The sequence below is a fragment of the Macrobrachium rosenbergii genome, chromosome 25 (assembly GCF_040412425.1).
Source record: "Macrobrachium rosenbergii isolate ZJJX-2024 chromosome 25, ASM4041242v1, whole genome shotgun sequence".
Lineage (NCBI taxonomy): Eukaryota > Metazoa > Arthropoda > Malacostraca > Decapoda > Palaemonidae > Macrobrachium > Macrobrachium rosenbergii.
The window spans coordinates 47153013-47171909 of NC_089765.1; the positions used below are offsets into that span (position 1 = coordinate 47153013).

General features: G+C 36.3%; 1 protein-coding gene across 2 annotated transcripts in view; it reads left to right on the plus strand.

Annotated features, from left to right (window-relative positions):
• The first annotated feature begins 10157 nt into the window (after nucleotides 1–10157).
• The window catches only part of repo (reversed polarity), a 21691-nt gene continuing 12951 nt past the window's right edge, over nucleotides 10158–18897 (plus strand). The window contains exons 1-2 of one of the 2 annotated variants that reach the window (XM_067127565.1): nucleotides 10242–11792; nucleotides 15282–15320. In XM_067127565.1, coding sequence (XP_066983666.1) covers nucleotides 11090–11792; nucleotides 15282–15320 — 742 coding nt within the window. In that variant the 5' untranslated portion in view covers nucleotides 10242–11089. Of the gene's footprint in view, nucleotides 11793–15281; nucleotides 15321–18897 lie in introns of both variants that reach the window. The other variant, XM_067127566.1, reaches the window with a different exon arrangement.

The following is an 18897-nucleotide window of genomic DNA, read 5'->3' on the forward strand; positions in this document are numbered from 1 at the left end:
TTTACAGAGGATCCAGACTGAGCCAGGTCTGAAAGGCGTGATTTTAAGATATTCATATGGATTTTAACTCACATAACTACCACTCGACGCTTTTTAAAAAAGTGGTTTTATACTTTAGGTAGAATTCCGTAGAATTTCTCCCTCTTTCATATGTCTACTTTATGTCGTTAGTTGCCGTATATATTGTTTTAAAACAATTTACGGAATTTGCTCTTTTCTTCGTAAGGAATAGGGTTAAGATCATTCCTAGCAGTACCACCTCACCTTGTCATGAATTGGTCTATTTATCTCTTAGGTGCAAAGCCACAGTAATATTGTTATAGTTCGTTGGTCTGAGTCCGAGTGATACTCTTTGATCTATAAAGTGGCTCGTTTAAATAAAATCGAATACTTATCACACCCAATGTGTTTGCGATTGCCTAGACTAAACCCAACATTCGTAATGCATTTGAGAACATGAAAATGTGAATATATAATGATGTAATCTACAGAAAACTGTTGCTTTCGTTAGCATGGGTTCTAGACTAAGAGTAAGAAAGAAGAACGCCTTAATTTGATTTCCTCTTCGAAATTTCAAAAGATTTTGTTAGAAATCGCCTCCAAAAATATGAGGAAAGCGGGAAGTCAAGGGTTTTCTATGAATACATACTCATCCACGCTAAAACATCGACTTGTTGTCTTATATTTCATCTACATTTGGAGTGCTTCTAACGCATACCCGTCTTATTGTTGCATTGGGCGGAGAATTAAATAACTCCGTACCCAAATTATACCCCCCTTGAATAGTACTCCATTTGACGAGCTAACACGTACCCGTTGCCTATCGTAATCAGATGGCTGACTGTTGGACCCAAGAATTATCTTATTATTAAAGGGAGGATATGTATGGAACATGGAGAAACTAACGATGACCAATTCAACAATACATAAATACATAATAAATACATACATACATATGTACATAAACATCAGTTAAAAATAAAAATGAATTATGAAGAAAATTACAAGACATTTAGGACTAGGGAGAAACAATATAGATTAGAAAATAGTTGTGAGACGAGAATTTAAACAATAGTACCACTGTCACGAGTAACCCGGTGCAGATAGAAACCTATGATAATGATTATGAAAGGAGAGATGGACAGGTAAAGAAGAGCGAAACGAAGAGGAAGATTAGGATGAGGAGGTACAGGGAAGAAGAAGATTAGGAAAAGGGAAGGCAAAGATGAGTTATGCATGAGAGTGTCGAGACACAAATGGACGCAAGACCTCTCTCTATGTCCCGTCCCGGAGCTAGAACTAAGTGCTTTTTATTCTTTATGCCGGACACGGACTGGACGAAGGCAAACCTAAGCGTAGATTTTATTATTCGTAAACTATCGACGTAGCTCACGGGAAAGAATATATGGATACACATAGCGTTCGAATTCCATAGAAATTTTAGGAATGCTGATAATAATTTCAGTAAGTTTTCGTCCACATTATCATTATTAGTCAAAATCCTGCCCCACGGAAGACTTTCATAATGAATATTCCTAAGATTTTTTCCTTGCGCTCCTTTATTTATTCTCGTATTTCCAACACATGCCTCATTTGAAAGAAGCTTCTCCAGTGATCTTTTCGTTCTTCATTATAGTTACTCTTTTATTTCCTCTTTACCAGTTTTTTTGGTAGCATAATAGTTTCTCTTTTCTTAATAAATGTTGGCGTAAGATGGAAAACTAACAGAACTTTTATTTAAGAGTGGATTAAAACTGAAAGTGCTCAGATATTGTAAATAGGTTTCGAATGGAACGTCCTAACTGATTCGGCAAAACGTTATCACATAAATTTAATATAGTCCTTAACAGCCAGCGTGAATCAGCAATTGTTATTAAAACACTGGATAATGCCTCATACGCGTATCACGTAACACACACAAACTACGGACATACCGATGCAATCTTTAGCAACTCTCTCTCTCTCTCTCTGCTTTTGCAATAGGATAAATAGGAATAAAATGAACGAGTTAGCAACATCCTTAAATGTTAGCAAAACTATAGAAAAAATAAGCAAACTATATTGGGAAAATATTATTTTAAATAATGCTTCCCCTTCCCAACACCCTCAACCCCAGCACTAAGCACCTCCTTCCCATTTATAGCTCTCTATTGAATATTTGCATAAATTAAAGTAAAACAGAAAAAATTTAGGAAAATTAATGCAGATTTACATTGTATTTAAAAATGCAGAGTCCAAATCAGAGAACATCATTTATTATGCTAAGCCTCTCCTCTTGATGGTCTCAGTTATACCAATTTTTTGTATTCCAGATTTATACAATATGATGAGTTAAACTATTCTATAGGGATTATGCTTTAATATTTACGTTCTCTTCTGGTGGTTATCATGAATAGGCCTATGAATATACAACGAAACAAGACCCAGCGGGCGTGGGTTGCTCCCTGTAACCCTTAAAGACACTGAAGAGCCACAAGATATATTCATCAGGATCGCGGGGTTGAATTTGTACACGAATTCTTGAACAGCGAAGCGAGATGATCTTAACTGTAGGAAAAATGGGGTAACGAGATCCAGTTTCGTAACCGTCGTTTTTTTCCACTGTGAATTCTTTCGCAATTCTGCTCGTTATCGTTAGGTTAGTATCACTTCTATATTATTATTATTATTATTATTATTATTATTATTATTATTATTATTATTATTTCTCTGTATTTATGGAGTATTATTTTTGACTCCGTATCATCTACGGTCATTTCTGCTATTTCCCCAATACCGTTTTATTTAGCTTCTCTTTGAGTTTCTCATTACTGCCTATTGTGTTGTTTTATGCCTTATTATCAAGAAATATTACAGTATCTTTACTTCGTATAGAATTAGCTGGCCTTATGCCAGCACGGGCCTTCGCTGGGACTAAATTTAATAACGTTACCTGATCTGTCGTTGCCATGCTATTGTATCACAAGTATTTTATTCATCATTATTATTTCTTACACTCTACTATATGTAGGTTGAGTTCTCCGGCATAACTTTTCCCATTTCTTTTTATGTACTTGTAACTCACACTTTTGTGCTGCAGTATGTGGCCTGTGGTTTTCCACAGAAAAATTATTAATATGCCGCAACATTACACATACATATTATACTGCTTTAAGGTGCGATGAAAGATTTTATTATTATGCATCTTTAACCCCTGATAACGTAAGGAAGCAAAATTGGGTTAAAAAGTTTGTCCTTATAATGCTGGCTTCGTAATATCTTACTTTTACATTCGCTGTTCATACTTTTAAAGAGGTTTAACAGCAGACTTACAGATCTATATTTATATGTGATCTAAATATAGTTTTACCTCCTAGGTAAGGTGGAGATTCAAAACCGGGTAAAAGTTATGTTACTGTGATGCACAACAGTATTTTATTTTGTGTATTCTGAACTTATGCTACAGGTAGAATTCAACAACACATTCAGGCACACAGATTTTTATATAATGTACATATATTATTATACTGATTGCTTTGCTGGGAGATCTAAAGGAAAAATGGTTAGATGAAAATTTTTAAAATGTTACTGAACAAGGCCACAGCGACCATTGACATGAAATTCAAGCTTCCAAAGAATATGGTGCTCATTAGGAAGTAAGAGAAGGTAAAGGGAAATACAGAAAGAAGAGATCTCACTTATTAAAAAGACAAAATAAATCAATGAATGGAAAAATAGATGAAAATATATTAAAATGCAAGGAAAATAACATTATGGTAGTAATGCGTTGCATCTTCGCTTGAACTTTTGAATTTCCAACTGCGCGACATCCCCAGAGAGGCTGTTCCACAGTCCAAAGGTACTGTATGAGGAGTAAAGGACTCTGGAACTGAGAAGTGCGACAGCGAGGCACATTTACTGCATATTGTAGCTGCTGTTCAGCGAGTCTGTTAATTGCTCTCGGCAGGAAAAGGGGATCAGGGATCAATTGGGAATGTGAAAAGTCTCTATTAAAATACAATTTGTGAAAAAGTGACAAACAAGAGACCATCGGTCGATGGTCCAAGTCATAGCTGTTAATAAGAGGAAACAGAAACCTTTCACCTCGAACCGCTCTTTCTAAAAGAGATACATCTCTGGCAGAAGCAGACATCCACACCGGAGAACAGTATTCTAGTAAAGGAAGCACAAATGACCTAAAACATGTTGCACTGATAATGCCTATACATCTGAAAATACGCAATGAAAATTTTGGTGACGAAAGTCAAGTGATATGACGGTCATACTGAATTTCTGTGAAATCTGAAATGAACTTTTTCCTTCCCTGAACGGCAGATAGCAAATTTGTCATATTCAAGCATGTATCGCCTACATTGAATGGGAAAAAAAATTTTGTTCAATCGATATCAACCCATATGCAATTAAGACTTTGGTGTCCAGATTTATTATTATTACTATTATTATTATTATTATTGGGAGGAAACAATTTACGGTTTTAATCAGATTTATTATTATTATTATTATTATTATTATTATTATTATTATTATTATTATTATTATCAGTGAAAAAATATCCGGTGATATAATTATACAGGTACATATTCTGTAGGTCTTTCCAGAACTTTGTATTTTTATCAAGTCAACTGTTATTATTATTATTATTATTATTATTATTATTATTATTATTATTATTATTATTATTATTATTACAAAAGATATGATAATTATAGTACAAGAACAAAATTGTCCTCATGTGGAAGAATATCGTGAATCATCGTCATACAAACATGTCAAAATGATGGGGAGAAAAGGATTTCAAAGGAATGTCAACACCTTTAGGTACTAGGCGGCAAAGATGGCTAAGGACACGTGCTTTTCTCTCTCTCTCTCTCTCTCTCTCTCTCTCTCTCTCTCTCTCTCTCTGATGTCTACAGAAAGGATTAACAGGAATGTTATTTTAAGTGTATGGATGATAATTGGTATCGTTATATGGCAATTTATATATGTATATATATATATACATATAATATATATATATATATATATATATATATATATATATATATATATATATATACATATAATATATATATATGTATATATATATGTATATATATATATATATATATATATATATATATATATATATATATATATATGTGAATAATTTTATCGCATCACCGTGATTCATATACAAGTATTAAGCTACAAACGTCCTTTAATATCCAATTCGCTCTACCTCGAAATAATATATTTTCATATATATTTGCCCGAGGGGAATTTTTAGTTGATAATAAGTTCGTCATCTCGTGTGCTCGACCACGAGACGACGAATATATTATCAACTAAAATTCCCTTCGGATAACATATATGAAAATATATTATTTCAGGTAGAGCGAATTGGATATTAAAACCTTTATATATATATATATATATATATATATATATATATATATATATATATATATATATATATATATGAATTCTGACTCATCAGGATCAAACCCAGGTCTTTCAATTGAAAGGCAAGGGCGCTGCCCACTAGGCTAAACAAGTCGTAAAAAAAAAGTTAATTGGAACCTGATGTGAGTCAGAAATTTATTTCTGTTCCACACGTGATTGTGTGTTGATATATATATATATATATATATATATATATATATATATATATATATATATATATATATATATATATATACTGTATATATGTATACTGCATATATATAATATTGTGGTGGGTCGCATGGCGCGAGAATAGGACAAATTCATGAGAGCCAAAAGGCTAACACGCTCTGGGGTCACTCCTAAGAAAAAAGGGTTCGTGGTGACAGGCATATACTATTTTTTAAATTAATCTGTTTCCTAACAGCAGGTGACTCTCAAGAAAAGAAGAAGACTTTGATTGCTATCACATTCACATATGAATTGCTGGAACGTGGACGAACCCTTAATGGAAGAACTTATATACTTTTCTTGTTATTCATAAACAAATACGGGGCACAGGGCTGCAACCCCCATGCCCCCGGGCATTTAGTGATTTTCCAGTCACTTTAAGACGTGAGAATGTCACTATTTCCCGGCATTCTACAGGAATGCCATCGGCCTCATGTGAAGAGGTTCATCTGCCATTTAGAAGGAACTTCCTGCATGAGGGGTCCACAACCCCTCTGCCTTTGGGTGCATTATAACTGGACCCCAAGTAATTTCGGTAACAGTCCACAGCAAGGCATCTGACCCCACAATCTTAGTTGCCATTGACTTCATCCGCCATTTAGGGGCATTTCCTTCCCCAAGGGATTCACAACCCTCTTCTAGGCATGTTTACCAAATCTAGGACTAGGAAGTCACGCTGAGGATAAAATGTTGAGACGAGGATCTTGGACGCTCTTGAGGGCAAGATGAGAGGATGTTAAGGATTGAGGTTCATGAGAGTATGATAAGGAAAAGTTAGGGACCGATGGTCTTAAGGGGGAGTTTAAGGGAAGTCAGCGGTAGTTCTAAGAGGAAAAAAGGGTGGGTTACACATGGTCTGACTAAGGCCAATGACATTTGGTGACATAGAGGAAACAACTGAGCGTCTAGGTGTATAATAAATCTTGAAAGGAACCTAAATATGGCGTAAATTTTTTACCAATCTGGTTCATGGACCACAAGAGGGGGGGATAGGCAGAAACGTTCTTAACGATATATATATATATATATATATATATATATATATATATATATATATATATATATATATATATATATTACCACTAATCTACCCCGTTTTACTTTTTGAAATGTCACATGACCTACTGGTTCATTTTCATGATTCATCTGTTTACTATATATTTGTTATCATATAATTTTTAAAGTCTTGTTTATATTTATGTATATTCAAGAACTTATTAGCGTACGAACTTCATAATATCTTAGATGGCAAGATAAATGGGAAGCTTGGGGAGGAAATTGAGAGTAGGGAAAGCCATAGAAATAATTTTAAATTCAGTGAAGGCTAAGGAGTAAGTGAGACTTTAGGGAAAGTCAGGGAAATACCTGAGACTTAGGGTGAAGTCTAGGAAGGAAAAAAATTTAGGGATAGTTAGGGAAGAAACGAGAAGTCAGGGAGAGCTAGGAAGAGAAATGAAACTTTAGAGAAGAAACCCGAAATTTCAGGAAAAGCTAGGGAAAGGCGCGAGGTTTCAGGGAAAAACTAGATATCAAATAGAACATTCAAAGGATGCTGGAAGTCCTGAAAGAGTCTGGAGAGCCATACGAAACGAATTCTGGGGTTGTCTTAGAAAACAGTTCTCAAAAAAAAAAAAAAAAAAGGAGGGACAGAAACTGAAAACGCCAAGAAAGGGCTTCAACAAATGTCTAAGAAAAGGGCCATGGAGTGTTCTAAAATAGAGTCAAAGCTACCGCTGGGGACAAAAGTACTTAAGCGAAATGAAATAAGGGAGATAATAGCACAGAAAGGAAATAGTTCGCCAGAAATAAGTAGAAAACAAATGGGGGAAGAATGGCTATTCCATATTATTCTGAAAAATTTACTCGAGACATCTTTTTCTTCTTCTCAACTTAACCCCAGTCGAGGTCGCTGTTTTTAATGAGCCTCCTCCAGCTGTTTCTGTCTTGAAAGACTCATTTCACAATTGGCTATGGCAGATGTTTTACGGACGGATGCCCTTCCTGACTTCGACCCTCCCTATTTATCCGGGTTTGGGACCGGCATTGAATTGGGCAGGCTTGTCCCCTTAGGGGCTATGTTTAGGAGTTTACTAAAAATCTTAAGATGATTAATCCATGCAATATGAAAGTGAAGCGATACACGAACGTAGATATGAATAATGTTATTTGAAGAACCAAGTCTAGGCTGCTAAGTCTTGAGCAGAATTTAACTTTGATTAAGGAAAACTTAAGTAGGAAAATCTCATTAGCTAAACCGTGTTTTAGAGAAAGCTAATGCGATCATTTTCTTTTGTAAAGAAAATTTGATTGACCACAGAAAATAAAGAGAGGAAGCAATAGCATTTCTTCCTCTCGAATGTTCCTGTAAAATATCATGCAAAAATGAATGTGCGATTTTCAATGTTTTCTTGTACATTAACGTAGAATACTAGACGAATTCTTGTGTTAAAAAACATTAATCTTGATAGATAAATTAGATCTAAAAATAGATATATAGTTATAAGTAGGGTTTTTGAGTTATACATAAGGCATGATAACAGATGAAAAAATATGTAGAAATAAATAAGGTATTTAAGGAACAAATTGATAGTAACAAATCATCACAGTCATCAACATCATCGCTCTATTGTATACGCCCATGCACATCCTGTCGTATAGTCACCATACTCATCACCATAATCGCCCGAATATTTCCAAGTTTAGTGTATGAGACCGAATGGCCTCTCCTCTTCCGAATTCGATGAGTAAGGTCCCGAAGCACTGCCAGAACGGGATGTGAGTAAATGAGTAAACGAGAGACAGACAGACAGAGAGACGACGAGTGATGCTGTCGAGAAATGTGATGATGAGTAAGACCGTCATCGGCGTCACTATTCGTTTCGTTATCATCACAGTTGTCATCATCTGTTCTTCCCCATTTTTGCTTTTTTTATCGTTCAGTTTTCCCAAGCATATGTTCTTACATTAATTATCATGGGAGTTATTCTCATCGCCATAATTGTATATCGTTTAATTTTTCACCTTCGTCACCAGTATATGTTTCATATTAATTTTCACTATTCTTATTCTTATTCTTCTCTCCATAATTGTTTCCTATTTTGCGTTTATTAACGTGTATTTTTATTCTTATCTTCGTTATTATTTTCTATTATACTTATTTTCATTTATTAGCGTAACTCGCCACTTGAGAGAGATGAGAAAAAATGAATTAAAATAAGGAAAAGTTAGAAAAATTGGAAATTTAAGAAACTTAAAAAAAAAAAGACAAAATAAAATGTTTAAAATGCTGTGAATATCCTTCCTTTTTTATTTTTTCTTGTTTTCCTTCGAGTCTGGGCTAGAAAGGGACATAAGGTCCCTCGGCCCACTGGCCTTCGCTCTTGAAAGAAAGAAAGAGGGAGAAAGAGAGAAAAAGCGAGTGGGAATGAGGGAGCGAAAAGGGTAAAGGAGTAGGAAACAAGGCACTGTGAGAAAGCTATGGGAATAACGCTGTGGCCATATGGACCAGGATGAGTAGGAAGGCCCCTCCGTCACCACTTATTCTCTAGCGGGTGTTGAGGGGAAAGAGGAAGAGAGAGAGAGAGAGAGAGAGAGAGAGAGAGAGAGAGAGAGAGAGAGAGAGAGGATATTTTCTAACATTTTCAAAATGAAAATAAATTCGAACTGCAAAGACAGAGAGAGAGAGAGAGAGAGAGAGAGAGAGAGAGAGAGAGAGAGAGAGAGAGAGAGAGAGACGAAAATTCCTATTAGTTTTGAAGGAGAGAGAGAGAGAGAGAGAGAGAGAGAGAGAGAGAGAGAGAGACAGACAGACAGACAGACATTTCAAAGTAATATTAAGGAAAAGAGACAGAATAAAATTTCTCATCCTCATGGAAATGAAAATAATGCTAAAAGTTTATCGAAAGCCAAACATACAGACAGACATACTGACAGAGAGAAAGAGGAGACGAAAGAGTGAGAGAGGGGCATAATGTTCTCCAGTATGGGCCGAGGGAAAAGAGAGAGAGAGAGAGAGAGAGAGAGAGAGAGAGAGAGAGGGCAGGGCTGGTACACACAATAGAGGGGTAATGGCGCTTTAATAGAATAATAACCCTCCAGCCCGCAGTTGTGGGAGGGAAGGCCGCGTCTTCACTCTCTGTCTCGGCAGCGTTTTCTTGAATTTCTTTTGTTGGGAAGAGCCTTCCACGGCCTGCAAAAATGCCCCTTTGCCACTGCAGCTTGCAGGTTGGAATTCTTGGTCCTGTAGTAACGCCCAACAGGATTTTATTTTTGTGGAAAGGGCCAAACAAGGGTAGAGGAGGTTTTCGCCTTTGCAGAGACAAAATGCAACAAGTTGGTTTGGAAGTTCCACGCCACCGCCATCATCATAGGGGAGAGAGAGAGAGAGAGAGAGAGAGAGAGAGAGAGAGAGAGAGAGAGAGAGAGAGAGGGCTTTACTGCTTCTGCTGCACGTGTGGATGACGTCATCATGGGGGCGACCACCCTCTGTGATTGGTCGCCGCCTTGGCAGTATGTCCACTGTAATTGGTACATCAAGAGCAGCTCTCAAGAAAGAAGCGTTCTGATTGGTGTACAGGGTGTGGCACGCCGCGAGTGCCAGAGCAGCCTTCCTCCAAGCTCATTGGTTGGAGGTCGGGTCCCAAGATGGCAGCAGTGCCACTCAGGACCTGGGCATTGGCTGACGTCCCTCTGGGCGGGGCAACCAGCTCCTAACGAGGATAATTGCCGTATATAAAGAAAAGTTTGGGGTTAGATTTGATCGAGTCGATCTGAGCGCTTTGCCTTCCTGGCTAAATTAGTGGAAGCCAGAGACCAATTGAGCCTAGTTTATCCCCTCCAGCCTGGACGGAATTGAGTCGGCCCGCGGAAAGCTGCGAATGGTGATTACCGGGCCATTGTTCTCGTTAGCAAACATTTTCGGGGATTGTGAGGCGGGGGGCAGCAATTGAGGCCCATTGGCTCTTGTTGTCGCCGGGCGCGGACATACGTACGTGTGGCCGGGGGATCCTAACCGGCGCCGTCACTTTATTACCGCTGATTACTCTTGCCTCCTATTCGAGCCTACCGCTGCCCTACACGCGCGCTGATTACCGTCACTTAGCATTGCTGTGCCAGTCCCATTGAAGCCAATTACGGACACCACCGCAGCACTTCTGCTGGCGTAATTGGCATCGCAACAGCCCCATTAGGAAATTGATTCGATGTGACTGGAATTAAGGAAGGAAGAGAGAGAGAGAGAGAGAGGGAGAGAGAGAAAAAGAGAGCGAGAGAGAGAAAAAGAGAGAGAGAGAAAGGAGGAACGGGAATTCTAGTTTTTGGGGAGTTGGGCGTGAGCGCTCTGGTGTCTTGAGAATACGGAACTTATTTTGGATTTTCCTCGGAGGCTCTCATTCCTCCGCCCGGCTCCTTCCCCCTGTCTCGAGCTGCCGCAGGCGACATGAACGGACAGCCAAATTCCGCAGCCAGCGCGCCCTCTGGCAATGTCGGAGTCAATGGTAACGTCACGCCAGGTAAGGGCGTCGGAGGAGGACCTTGTGGAGTAAACACCGGTGGTGGAGGAGGTGGCAGTGGCGGAGCAGGGGCGGGTGGAGGAGGAGGAGGAAGTGGAGGGGGCGGCGGCGGAGGTCCAGCAGGGGGAGGGGCGGGAGGCTTCCATAGCATCCAGGTCATGTTGGGTTTACCTGGCGACCTGTTGCTGCCTCCATCGGCTACGACAAACAGCAGAGACTACCACGATTCTCTGGCCACGCCCACGAGCCTCCATCAGCCCACGGGATCCTCGGGGGCGCAGCACACCATGACCCTTCTGCCACACAATCACAACAACACGACGCACCCATCGACGCCCACACCGCCCCAACCCGCCCACTACAATGCTCAACCACACGCCCTCACCAACCTCAGCCCTCAAAATACTCACGCACACAATCAAAACAGCCACGCCCACGTCCAGAGCCCGGCTCAGACGCCGACCAGCCACGCCCACGGGCACAACCACGCCCAAGCCAGCACGTCCCTGGAAGCCCAGGGGCCTCTGCCTGGACCGGTCGTTGGGGAGAAGAGGAAACTGGACGACACGGGGTCTCCTTACTCGGCCACCTCCAGCGGAAACCCAGCTCACTCGCAGCCGAGTTCAACAGGTGAGAAATGGCTTTTCTTCTTTAATCAGTACTGACAGAGGACAGGTCAACACCAATGAGCTAATGAGTAATCCCTTGAACTCGATTGACCTTAAAGTATTTCTTTGACGGCGATAAGTTAAGTGAGTCCGGTACAAGAAAGTTTATTCCTAAACGTTTGTATTATTAAATAGTCGAATGTTATCAGTATTAGGATTAGGATTATCTTAACATAATAAGCATTTCACTACAATGCTTTATATTTAGCCAAAGAGTAATCTTAGAAACATATTAACTTTGTTTAAGTTTACGTTTAAAGAAAGCCATTTTCAAGATGACCCCATTATAAAGAATACCTGCTTACATTTAAATAAATAAGGTATATCAGACTAGTCTTACTTGAAATGAGTTATATAAGTTTTGTACTGGAATAGAGTAAAACATAAGAGGCATTACAGTACACGCCCAATAGTGTACTTAACATAAGATTATGCTACGGCGTGGGATTGGTCATTTTTTTCTTACTTATGATACTTAAAAATTTGCATTCCTGCCGTAGTGGAATTGACAGTGGATAAAACTGAGCCATGAGAAAGACAACAGAGTGAACAAGTGAGTGAGTGTGTGAGCCCATATATATGACAATGACTAATCGAGATTTCGATAAAAAGAAAGTGATTCGTTAGTTCCTCGACGCCATCTTGTAGCCCGTTCGGGATGTGCGTCGTCAAGTGAGGCACTTATTTTCTCCTATTTTCTTTTATGAAGACTTTAGCACAACCTCATCTAGGCATTGACTGTTAATTATAATCAGGACATCTTTCTTCCGAATTTCAAATATAATATCGATTAGGGTAAACATTATTAACACGAATAATGCTTAGTGAGAGAGGGGGAAAATTGCCCGGTTATTTGACCAAACTCTCTCTAAGCGTCTCTGAAAGGTCTTGAGGTTATTGCAAAACGAAATATTAGCCCCCCCACCACCCAGTTAGTTGATATGTAAATAACCTTTCTTTCTTCTGATGACATGCAGGAGCAGGCACAAAGTTGCGTTTCTTTAATGGTCTGGAAAATGAACCTTTAGTTACGTTGCGTTTGTCAAAATCCAAAGTTACTTGAAGTGTCATGCCACGTTAAATGAGATACATCGACCGCTTTAATTCGAGATGTATACCTAATGCTCAATTATTTCTTTATAACGTTTTACAATTGATAGGATTTGCGCATGCGCTTACAAAATTTAATGCACTTGCTTTCAAAAAAAGTCACGCCCCGAAAAAGAATTTCATTAAAAACTATAACCAGAAAATAAAATATGACCCGCTTGATGGACCAAGTGAAGAATTATCGATGAAAGGACCCCCAAAAATGAACTCGGAAGGTGATGTTGATTGTAAAGTCCGTTGCCAGCAACCAGGTGAATTCAGGGCAGATGTCGAGCTCAGAAAATGAAGAAAAATGTTGTTTACATAAATCATCAAAACTGTCTGAAAAAATCATTGATTACAAAGATAAATTAGGAAATAAACAGGAGAGAGAGAGAGAGAGAGAGAGAGAGAGAGAGAGAGAGACAGAGAGAGAGAGAGAGAGAGAGAGAGAGAGAGAGAGAGTATATTTTGAAAAAATAAAGCAAAAAAGACTAAAACTAACGAATATTATGATCTTTAATAGTAGATAGTGAATACTTGAGGACTCAATATAACGAGAAAGTGTTATGGAATATACAAGTGAAAATAAAGATGTTCCTCTTAACAAGCATAAAGTTAATAATTATACGAGTTCGAGAGCATTTAATAACGGTAATACAACAACATTCATACTAATAAAAATAATAACAACAATAATGACGGAAGTAGCGTGTTTGTTGCTACTCATAATGAAACCAAATAACTCACAATTAACCTTGTTTTTCGGTAATTGATGGTCCTAATAACGTTGCATTGATTACTGCTATCCCAATATTAATTAAAGATATATGTATTCATAAACAAGAATTCAACATCAAAACAAATGCACATTTTATTCACGCATATACATATACAGTATGTACATTTATATATTATATATATATAATATATATTATATATATACCTATACTATTAGAATTACATATATATATATATATATATATATATATATATATATATATATATATATATATACATATATATATATATATATATATATATATATATATATATATATATATATATATATATATATATATATATATATATATTTGTAACATAAGTATGTAGCGAACACACTATCAACCTCGTATAAGCTGTAATCATTTAAAGTGGGCACAGTAGTCTGGTTCACACTTGCTAAGCTGTGTATCGCTCCTGGCCTATCGCCCACCAGTCCACCCAGGTGTCAAATGGGTTTCAACGCCTTATGGGGTAAATAAAAGCGAGGGGGGTGGGCTGTGGGAAGGCTATGGGGCAATGAACATCACCCATGAAAAGGCATTAGAAAAGTACGCACACACATACACATATACATATACATACATATATATATATATATATATATATATATATATATATATATATATATATATATATATATATATATATATATATATATAGATAGATAGATAGATAGATAGACAGATAGATAAACACATTCATATATACATAGATATATATATATATATATATATATATATATATATATATATATATATATATATATATATATATATATAAATAAGTATACTCATTTCCTTAAGGGTTAGAAACTGAATCTAAAAACTGTAATCTTTTTGTAGCCCAATAAATACTTGGAGGTGATCCTGAGAGCCTCGACATCCTAATTTCATCTCAGAATCCAAACTCATATGCCAACCTCTTGAGGTGCTCCATCAGCATTTAGTACTATGAGGTAGAGATCTGGGTGTCACAGGAGCACTTTTTGTTTTAGCATCTTGTAGTGTCCATGCTTGACTTTCATTTCATTACAGTGTAGGAAAATATTGACAACTTGTAGAAAAGTTATGTGGCATCTTTCACAGCGAATATTGTTTTATCTTTCCGCAACAGGACAGATTAATCACAAGTGGTGGCCATGCGATGGGACCTTTTGTTCTCACCTGCAAATTATATTAATTTCGCCTTTTTCCAGAGTAACTTAAGATATGTCAAAATAAATTATAAAATAATTTAGAACGTCGGATGAGTTACGATTTATCGGAATAGCCTGCGTAGACGATTCTGTTATTAAGTGTTACATAAATCTTCCTTCTGGCAAAAACCAGGCAAAGTTTAAGCCAAGCAGCTCACTCTGTTTCGGTATGCCGGTGGAATTTGGCTGTCTAGTTCATTTCCCAAATAACGTTTCCCATCCCAGTGACTTATTTTGCATAATTAAAACCCTCAAAACACATATTAACTTGTATTCTTCATTCCATGTAATAATATCTTCATGAAACTGCCAAAGCACAGGGGAGGAGTTCCTCCCCTCTCAAAATATCAGGAGATGTAATGTTCTTTTCTGTTTTTCTAGGACTGAATGGCTTTTCACCAGATTATATACAATCATCCGGTAGGTGAACAGTTTCCTCACAAAACCTAAGTTTATTACCTTGAAGGTTATAAGTTGGAAATGCTTGATTCTAAAGCTGTAGGATAAGCCTTTTATACCTCTTTAGTGCTGTGAGACTTCTGTAAAGCTGTGAGATACCTGCTCTAGTTTCTATAAAGCTAATAGACAGTCGTTCTGGATTTTGTAAAGCTAAATGACCACATTTCTGTACAGCTATAAGACGCCTGCTCTAGTTTCCGTAAACTACCTGACTGCACCTTAGGTTTCTGTAAATACTGAGACACCCATTTCAGATATTGTGAAGCTATGGGATGCCTGTTCTAATTTCTGTGAAATTAAGAGACATCTCTTCAAGTTTCCAAAGCTATAAATCAACCCTACCCTTCTAGCTTGTGTAAAACTTAGAGTCAGCATTACAAAATTTTTATAAAGGTATGAAACTGCTCTTGTAAGTTTTGTAAAGCTATTGGTCAGACTTCTTTGACCACAAGTATGGGAGCCAGTCTACTTGCAATCTCTACAAAGCTTTTGGCTAGGAGCATTTGCGTATATGGAGAACCACGAGATATAAACATGTAAATATGAATAAATTAATATATATATATATATATATATATATATATATATATATATATATATATATATATATATATATATATATGTATGTATAATTTTCGTTACTTATATATGCTTGACATTTTTATACTCGCACATTAAACCACAAATACCATTTAGTGTCACATTCACTATATCTTGGGAATAACTTAACCCCCAGGGGAATTATAATTAATAAGTGCTTCTGCAGCGGCCAGGATCCGAACCATTCTCTGCTTTAGAAACAACGACTGACGGTAATTTGTGGCTTAATATACTCTCATATATATATATATATATATATATATATATATATATATATATATATATATATATATATATATATATATATGTATGTATATATATGTATATATATATACATTTTTATATATACTTACACACACATATATATATATATATGTATATATATCTATATATTTATATATATATATATATATATATATATATATATATATATATATATACATATATATATATATATATATATATATATATATATATATATATACATATATATATATATATATATATATATATATATATATATATATATATATATATATATATATATATATATATATATATATATATATATATATATATATATATATATGTGTGTGTGTGTGTGTGTGTGTGTGTGTGTTTGTGTGTGTGTGGATGTATGTATATATGTATATCAAATTGTGGTCTTTCGTACACATTACAAGTACCGTGCTGAAATATTGACATTTTTCTTCAACTCAAGGGGCCAGTTACGCAAGAACACTGTGGGAATCAAATATTTGATCCTAATTAACTGATAAACATGTTTAAATTTACGGCAAAGCATGCAAGAAGTCTTTGAAATCTAATGTTATTCATTGGTAAAAAATCACTGTATTTAGTGTGATGATTGGTAAGTAACCTGTCCCCACAAAACTAAGAGGTATCAACTGGGGAACAACGGAATAACACAGAGGATCTCTTCAGTCGTTGATTCAGAGGTAATCGATGAACTATATATCTAATTTTTGCTTGTTATTATTAGTCATTATATGAAGTATATAACTTGTAAATAATAACCAAATAATAATAAATCTACACACAAACACACACACACACACACACACATATATATATATATATATATACACATACATACACACACAAAAAACACTAAAAAATGTAACTCTGTTTAGCTGCAAAGCTAAGAAATCTTCCCAAATAAACAAAGATCCGGGATAAAGCCTTTTGGATCCGATCCACATGATAGAGAAGCCGAGTACTGAAAAAGGCATTTCTCATATCAAAGGGTAAAATTATTTCATCAGCAAAGTTAGATAGCGAAGCCTTAAATTTGGAAGAAGGCGTCAACACTTTCAGTTATTAAATGTATTTTCTAATAGACTAATTGTGCATTTAGAGAATCCAGCGTGAGTGTCTGGCAAAAAAGAGGAAATGCAAAAGAGACATTTTAACATGAAATATGGAAGTTTAAATGGAAATTGAGTTGGGATTTAAGTAAGGACCCTAACCATTAAATGGATCAATTAAGGATAATTTTCATGGAATTTCAGGTAGTTGATATTATTTGGCTAGGGAATCAAAGGTAATCTTCTTCAAGATTAATGGAACCATTTAAGGAACAATAAGCTGAAAATTAAGGGTATGATTTAAGCACTCTACAGCGGGCAATTGAGGAAAATACGTAGGGAATATTTAGCTGGAAGTGAATGGACTCAAGCGAGGACCATCTACTTGAAAGTTAAGGGTATAAATTGCGGGACATTTCTATATACAGTAAATTAAGGAGACTGAGAAAGGACCCCTTTCGCCGGAAACTGCGGACACTCAGTTACAACAACTCGGATCAATGTAAGGAAATTCATGTACAAACCATTTACGTTAAATGATGAGATAGTAAATCAGTCTCATTAAAACATAATAAGTGACTATTGCAATCAGCTTCACATGGGACGTTGTAGAATCAACATCTAACTATAACATTATAAATCTACCTATTATTTAGCATCTGAGAGATTACGAATGCCTAATTAGAATGTCCAAGGCAGTGCAGTGCAGTAGTAATTTTGTGGGAAAAATGGGTGAGTTCCTAATATTTTCATATCGGTTAAAGCCAAAACTTAAATCAGTAGATCTGAGAAATGCTGATGGCTAAGCACTGAACCGATTACATAAAATACTTGCGTTCAGCAGAAGAGCTAGAGGCTAAAACTTTGCACAGTGCAGGGCTATTGGCAATTATTAGCAGTACAGTCAAGTGTAAAATCATAGAATTGTATCTTCTGATTCAGTGACTAAGTTTGGTACCTGCGTTGTTATTATCGTTGTTTTTCGCTGTTGTTGTTCCTTTTGGTTTGACAGTCAATAGTAAGGCAGCAGCATAATATCATATGCTTCAGTGTTCTTGCACAGAACCTGGATAGTTTTAATTGTAATTTAATATTTTTGTAATAAATGCTAGCAAGAACTTTCTTACTTTTTAGGGGAAATTTAAAATATATTTCGATTTTTATAGCAATAAAGGCTGATGCCATCAGTGAAGATTCAGATCCGTAATATCTTTATTAACCGGGACATCAAGATTCTTTTATTAATCAAGATTTTTTTAAAATATTGTTTTTACGTGGATTTTGAAATTTAAAACTTGTGATGAGACATTGCTTCAAGCATTGTAATATACAGTGGTTAACGTTTAGATGATCAAAACTGGAGCAAATAATAAAGTATTTTTAAAACTTTATATAATTTTTTCTATGTCGTTTTGGTGTTTCCAGACCTGGCTTTATTATTCTCGCTCTGACCCCTGATTTTCTTTCGCCTGACCACATGAACCAGTTTCATTTGTTTTTTACCTCTCCTCTTCTGCCAGTCGTCGTCACCTCTCCTTGTTCTTCTTTTTCGTTTTGTCCGTTCTTACAGTCTTGCTTATCTTCTCTCATTCATTATCTCATTTCCACAG